The sequence below is a fragment of the Dipodomys merriami genome, unplaced genomic scaffold, assembly GCF_024711535.1.
Source record: "Dipodomys merriami isolate MVZ:Mamm:240054 unplaced genomic scaffold, mDipMer1.0.p SCAF_36, whole genome shotgun sequence".
Lineage (NCBI taxonomy): Eukaryota > Metazoa > Chordata > Mammalia > Rodentia > Heteromyidae > Dipodomys > Dipodomys merriami.
The window spans coordinates 15,209,537-15,217,199 of NW_027205159.1; the positions used below are offsets into that span (position 1 = coordinate 15,209,537).

General features: G+C 41.0%; 1 gene segment (V, D, J or C); it reads left to right on the forward strand.

Moving 5' to 3' along the window:
- Positions 1-1,462: 1,462 nt before the first annotated feature.
- Positions 1,463-1,983, forward strand: LOC138804387 (immunoglobulin kappa variable 1D-13-like). The segment is given in 2 exon segments: positions 1,463-1,536; positions 1,661-1,983. Coding segments are annotated over 2 exon segments (378 nt in total).
- Positions 1,984-7,663: the final 5,680 nt, after the last annotated feature.

The window sequence follows — 7,663 nt, forward strand, 5'->3', positions numbered from 1 at the left end:
AATGAATAAACTCCATGTGGGAACCCTCCTCACTTCACTCTAGCTTCACTGCCTGTGGTCTTTGTCCTCACTGCCTGGAGATGTCCTCTGCATACTGTGTGGCTCCAGTTCCTCATCCTCAATCTTGCTCATGTTGCATTTCACCCCCTTTTTTTGCCTGTTTGTGTCTCATTCATCGAAAATACCATCACTTAGACACCAGAGAAACTGGAGGGGGATATAGGGATTTTCAGATGTATGGAATGGAGTAGACTAAAGTAAATGTGAGCCCATGGATTAGAGGACAACTTAGCTTCTGAGGGGCCACAGTTTCAGATCATAAAGTTAGGAGACACACTGCATTGAAAAGCTTAGAAAATGACTGGTGTTGAAAAGAATAATGGTTACAAAGCAAGAAATAGAACCAAGTTCTTTCCTTCATATGAGGTTGAAAATAAAAAAAAAATCTTATGAGAAATGTCTTGGGAGACTTTGTGAAGGAACATTCACAAGAGAAGAAAAGCCAATATTCATCAGGAGTGCACAGGGCAGCAATGCAAACACCATGGGCTGGTCTCTACATTGCAGATAATGAATTTTGGTTGCACTTGCTTTGTTTTAACATGGTATTTAAAAAAAAAATGTTTAAATCCAGCCTGCTACCTAGGTAGCTATCTAGATTTTCCTTCCTTGTTTCCTTGAGTCCTTGCTTTAATCTATCTTAAATTTCTTTTCTTTTATTTTTTCTACTTTCCTAATTCCATACATTCCTACATATCTACTTCTACCTAACCAACTACCTACCTACCTATATTCAGTGTTATTGCTTATCAACTTCTGGGTAATGATGATTATGATTAACTGCACTTGGGGGTAGGGCAGAAAAACAAAAATCTCAGATATCTGGTGTCAAGGCAGCAGTCTTCTATAATTATTTTCATTCTGATTTTTTTTGAGTGACTGACATGTAAAAAGCTATGGCGAATACCCTAATATAGATCCTGTTGAAATCAAAATATACTTTTTAATTTTTTTTGGTTGTTCATGGGGCCGAAATCTGGGCCTGGGCCCTGTCCCTCAGCTCTTCAGTTCAAGGTGAGCTCTCTACCACTTGAATCACAGTGCCACTTCTGGCTTTTTCTGCTTATGTGGTGCTGAGGAATCCAACCCAGGGCTTCATGCATGTGAGGCAAGCACTCTACCACTGAGCCACCTTCCCAGCCCATAAAAATAAACTTTTTAAAAAGAGTAAGAGAGTCGTTCTGCCTTTGTAAAAACATTTTTCAAGGACAAATTTGTGGTGTGCAGGTCTCATTGGGATACATGATAACTTTAGTACTGGGCTTTGATCTGGATTTCCGCCACCCTGCATCTGTGCTGGCTTGTTGCTTTGCCTAGCAGTAGAAGATTTGCATGCATCCAGAGCACAGCCCACTTGGCCTGAGAACTTCTTTAAGGCTGCTCAAATTCTGTGTATCAGTCAGTCCCAGTCAACACATACCATGGACATGAGGGTCCTTGCCCAGCTCCTGGGGCTCCTGCTGCTCTGGCTCCCAGGTAAGGAAGGATGGCACTTCTTCCACCCTGTGGGAGAAGTCTAGGCCTAGAAGCCTGGGTCTTAATGGAAGGTCTCACAGTATAACTAATTGGGTGGATATTTGTGTTTTGTTTCCATTATCAGGTACCAGTTGTGACATTCTGATGACCCAGTCTCCATCCTCTCTGTCTGCATCAGTAGGAGACAGAGTCTCCATCACCTGCAAGGCCAGTCAGGGTATTAGCGATGATTTACAATGGTATCAGCAGAAACCAGGGAAAGCTCCTAAACTCTTGATTTACTGGGCAAACAGATTGGAATCCGGGGTGCCATCCAGGTTCAGTGGGAGCCAATCTGGGACAGAGTTCACTCTCACAATCAGCAGCCTTCAGCCTGAAGACTTTGCAACTTACTACTGTCAACAGAGTAATAGTTACCCTCCCACAGTGGTACAAGCCATAACATAAACCTCCAAGGGAAGCAGAAGTGACAGGCTGGGCTGCCCCAGCTGCTTCTCCTTGTGGTTTCACCTGCTGATAGTGCTTTGCAGCTACAGCCAGGCTCTGAAGTTCAGATGGGGATTTGGTCGAGGTGGTCAGTGACAATCCTCTCAATCTTAACTGTATTTCTTTAATCTCAGCCTCACAGTCATCATCCAGACAAGGCTCCTGTTGTCATAAAAGAACACAGATCTGTACTTCAGCGCATCTGGAATATGGTATCCAGGGGATATGATTTCCACTTGAAGGCCTCACAAGAGAGGCACTTACCCTCCCTTGTTCCTCTTACACTGTTGCACCCATTTGCTTAGTGAATTCCCTTCTAAGTCTGAGATTCAAGGTTCAGCCTGACCTTGTCTTGACCCATCATGACTCCTGAGGTCCTTCTTTAAAATGAGGTTGTGCTGGGCATTGGTGGCTCATGCTTATAATCCTAGATTCTTAGGAAGCTGAGATCAGAGGATCTGGTTCAAAGCCAGCCTGGACAGAAAGCTGTGAGACACTTATCTCCATATAAATACCAGAAGACCAGAAGGGTGGCTGTGACTTAATGTGCTAGAGTGCTAACCTTGAGCAAAAGAGCTCAGGGACAGTGCCCAGGCCCTGAGTTCAAGGCCTATGACTGACAACAATAGACATTTTACTAAAGTCCTGAGGACATTATTGCTCTGGATCATTAGCAAAGACAGAGAGAGATGAACAATGAAGTTATATAATATGCTGGAAAATTTTGGAACTGGAGATCATGTTGAATGATATAAGTCAGCATTCCAAAGCCAAATATTCCATGGTCCCACTCATTTGTGGTATGTAGAATTAAATGATGATGATAATATAATAATAATTAAATAATAGTAACAATAAAACATGGTAACAGTTCATGAAAGCAAAATTGGGAAAATGTCTAAAGGGAGATAGGTAAGGGACCTAAGGCACAAATAAATGAAAATGAATTAAGTATAATATATAATATAATATGTATGCATACATACATATATTTGTGAGTAATGAAGTCAGTTATATAAAGTAAGATAATGGGTGTTGGAGGGAAATGACAGTGGAAATACAAAGAAGGTAGTGAAATTTTTTAAAGTACACTGAATTTAGGTATAGAATTATCATTTAAAACTCAGCTCATGCTATTAATATATGCAAATTAAAATTAATCCTTAGTAAAAGAAATAAAATGGCACAATTTTGCATTGAAATACTGAGATTCTCCTGCATAATTGTTTGAGAAGATTATTTAACAAAACAAAACCATAACACCAAATGGAAATCTTGCCAAAGCTTCCTCTAGATGCCAAAATCCACACAAGGAGGAAAAAAACGAAGCCTGATCTTAGAGACCTTGGGAAAGCAGGGGTGATGCTTCCCTTTTGTCCTTAGGAGCTTGAGCCTGGGGAGCTCTATTCCAGGCTTTCATAGAACCCATGGCAGCTGGGACCATGTTTATAGAAAGGGTCAAGTCTCCTCATATACAAGTTCCTATTTTACATTTCACTTTGAAAGTGTAATCACACAAGACAAGGCTGACACTTCCACCAGGATTCTTGTAGTGAAATCATCATGTACAGATCAGAAAGATGAGGGAAGGAGGGCTGAAGATACGCAGCCCTGAAGGGAACATGTGCACACACCATATCCAGTTGTGGGAGGTGAGAGGGGGCTGCACTGTCAATGTTACCCTCAGCAGGGGCCCAGAGTCTTCTGCACTGAGCAGGTCACTGCTTGTGCTCAAAAGAACAGTGGGTCCTGATCTTCATAATGCTCAGGCTAAGAGTGAGGAAGGGCCATTCATTGTTCCCTAGAGTTATTTTTCAGGATCAGAATTTGAAATGATGAATTAGACAAATAAAGTATGTTTATACATGTGTTAATTTGATACATATGAACAATAGACATATTACTTTGGCATTCTTTCATTTGTGAAGTGCTCTATATGTTTTTTTAGTTGGTGGGTGTTTTTTTGTTTGTTTGTTTTGTTTTTTCTTGTTTTTTTTTTCCAGTCCTGGGGTTTGAACTCTGGATGTAGGTGCTGTCTCTGAGATCTTTGTGCTCAAGGCTAGCATTCTACCATTTAAACCAGAACATAATTTTCGGCTTTTTTCTGGGTAATTTATTGGAGATCAGTTTATTCCTGACCACGGTGGATTCAAATCATGATCCTAGATCTCAGCCTCCTGAGAAGCTAGGATTAGAGGAGTTAACTACCAGAGCCCTACTTCCTCTATGTTTGAATAAGGAATGGAATTAAGAATCTGTTCTGAGGACCCTGCTGAATCTCCTCCTTATCCCAGCACCTCATAATCCAAGGAAAGAACCCTGGAGCATCCTTTCCAGTCTCAGCCCTGCTCTGAAGTCTGGGTCTCTCAGACTTTCACCTTGTCCCAGACCTCAGATTATAAACACGTTCCTTTCCTGAAGATCTTCCTTCTATCAGGAAGATCCACAGAATGTTCTTTTAGTCTCCCACATCTCCCTGTCCTCAGCTTTATCTCTCAGCCAGTAACTCCATCCCTCACAGCCCAGAGCAATGTAAGCCTGTCAAGATCTCTGGTTGGAGGCCATTGTTTCAAACTCTTCCAAGTATTCCAGTACCTAAAGCCTTTGCAGACTTGAAACCTGCAAGACACATTTTCATAGTTGCTGAAGCCAGACCTGGAGCATGGATCACGAGAATTTATGTGTTATTACTAGAGCCTGTCTGCTTTTAACTCCACACAGGTAGATGTCCGTTGTCATTCTATTAATAATTTGTCAGGTAGCCTTTATAACTTCACAACACCCAGCTGCCTTTTACTCATTTTATTTAGTACCAGCTTTGTCCTACAGTGCATGGTAGAGAGAGCAAATCTCTTCCAGCAAAGACAGTGACAGAGATTGAGAGGACCGTATGAGAAAAATAAGTTAAATTTAAGAAGAATGAGGGGAAGAGTATAGCTTTCGGTAGTAGATTCATAAATCATTATAAAAAGAAGGAAGAAGAGCATTATAAAGTCCTTCCTGGAGCAGTTGTGGTAGCATGTACTGCAGAGACCATTAATGTGTTAGGAGGAGAAGATGATCAAGTCAAGACTCAGATGCAGTTTATACAATAAATGATAATGAAGAAGCCTCTGATTGGACAATGACTTATTTGTGGGCTCTGTGACTTGGAACAACTGTGTTATCTCCTTGCACCCACAGCAGATGTTTCCAGTTGTGATGCTAAGTTCCATGTGACTATTCTACTCTTTTGTCATCAAATGTGACATCCTGTACTATACAATGCAGTGTGTCACCACATGCTGATCTCCATGTTGTGCGGCCTGCTAACTTAACTCTAATTCTGAAAGACCCCAGATTCCTAGGGTACTTTCAGCTATGGGAGGCCACCCCAGAAACCAAGACTCCAAACCAGCAGATGCAACAAGCAAGAGGAATTTATTCAGCATTTGCGCAAATGGACTCTCTGCCCTGGTCAGTCAGAGAGCCGTTAGCAGTGGTTACAGGCATTTTTAAAGGCAAAGACCACAAAATTTACATATAACACCACGTGTCCCAGGATTGGCCCGTTTAAAAGTCACTATGTATTCCAGCAATCATTTTGTTAGGCTGGAAACTTTGTAACACTCTTCGTAAAACGGTTGCCTAGGGGCAAGTCTAGGGGGCGTGGTCACCCTGGAGGGGAATTCACATAGTTATAGGCTTGTGATTCATTGACATTTGGCCTAGTTTGCCAAATGTCCTTATCTTGGGTCCCATTTGGGGAATTTCCAAACAGGAATTTAGAAGAACATACTCGTTTATTCTTTATGTACGACCACAGACCTTGTCCCAGGGCCGGCATCTGGACTCTGAAACTTTTTACTTAATTTCTTATTTTTAGGGAGGGGAAGGGTCAGTGCTAGCACAAGCAAGTTTACAGAAGCAAAATCAGCAGTTAGCAATTGGAAAATGTAATTCTAATTTTTAATCTTTCAATTCCACTTCCTATTGTCAGCTGTGCTTGATTCCTCATGCTGAAGATGTCCTCTCCAAACTGTGTGGCTGCAGTTTGTCCTCACTCTGATCACAGAGCGTTTTATTCCATCTGTGTCTGTTTGGATCAAATGGCCTAAATGCATTCACTAAAAAATGCTTTAGTACCAGGTACCATTGGCTCGTCCCTGTAGTTCTAGCTACTCAAGAAGCTGAGACCTGCTCAAGGTAATTGGAAGTCAGCCTGGGCATGAAAATCTATGTGCTGCTTATCTCCAATTTACCACTTAAAAGCTGGAAGTGAAGCTATGCCTCATGTTGTGGAAAACCAGCCTTGAACACAAAAGCTGAGGAAACTACCTAAAATCTGAGTTCAAACCTCAGGCCAAGCACACAAAAATAGATCACTTACAACCTAAAATATATTGGTCATGAAAGATAATGCAGGGTTAAGGAGAACAGTGAACTTGAAGTAGAGTTCAGCCATTGGTTAAAGATATTAGATACACAGAGAGAGAGTGAGGGGAGGGCGAGAGAGCAGCTTCCAGTAATTAAGATAGAAGACACAAATGTCCTCCCAAAGTTTAGTAAATGTCATATTAAACAGAAATGCATGACACTTACAAAGCTAGATATGGAGCCACATGTATACCTATATATAAGGAGGAAATACCTTTTATGGTCTGTCCTAGTGAGAGGCAATAAATCACAGCATTCAGAAGAGAAGGAAATGAGTCATTTGTATGGAGTGAACAGGGCATCAATACAAACAGCAGAAGATACATCTCAGATAAAAATAGTATATTTCACATATAATACTTTTCAAGAGTTTTATCTCTCATAAAACTTTTTGAATTCTATATATTTCTCAATATGGATAATAATGATAATTATTAACTATATAATGTGGTTCAGGGAATTAACTTGAATGCTCTAGAATCCTGTGTCACAAAATTCACAGATACAAAATGCAGGAAAAGTATAAAATTGACCTCCCTTAGGAATGTTTATCTCTCAGTGACTGGCTTACATTACCATAAACACTAAAGAAAATACTAGCAAGTCTTGATCAATGTGGGAATTAAAAACATTTACTTTTCTCACAGGACAACATATTCTGTTCACCATGGAGAAATACATTAGGTACAAGAAAATCAGACATATGTGGTCTTTAGGTCTGTACTTTGTCACTGAAATCTGCCAGATTATTGTTATGCCCAGCTCTGCCCAACTCCTGCTAATTTGCATGTGCCCAGAGCTCAGTCCACTGAACTGAGAACATCATAATAGGCTGCTCACACCCTGTGCGCGAGAAGATTCCACTCAGAACACAGCATGGACATGAGGGCTCCTGCTCAGATCCTGAGGCTCTACAGTTTTGGCTCCAAGGTAAAGAAGGGCAATGCTGGGGATTATACATCTTATGTTTTGTTTTTCTGTGTGTGTTTTTTATTGGGAAAATACTGGACAGAGGGGTTTCAATTACATGGGCAAGGTAATGAGTACATTTCTTATCAAGCATTGTTGTCTCCTCCTTTGTTTTCCCTTCCCATCTCCTCCCCCACCCACCCCGCAACCCTCCTCCCACTCCACCAAAGTTGTAAAGTTTGTTTTTTTGACATAACGTCTTATATGTCTCATGGTTTCAATGGGACCACCTATATGCATATTTAAATAATTTGTT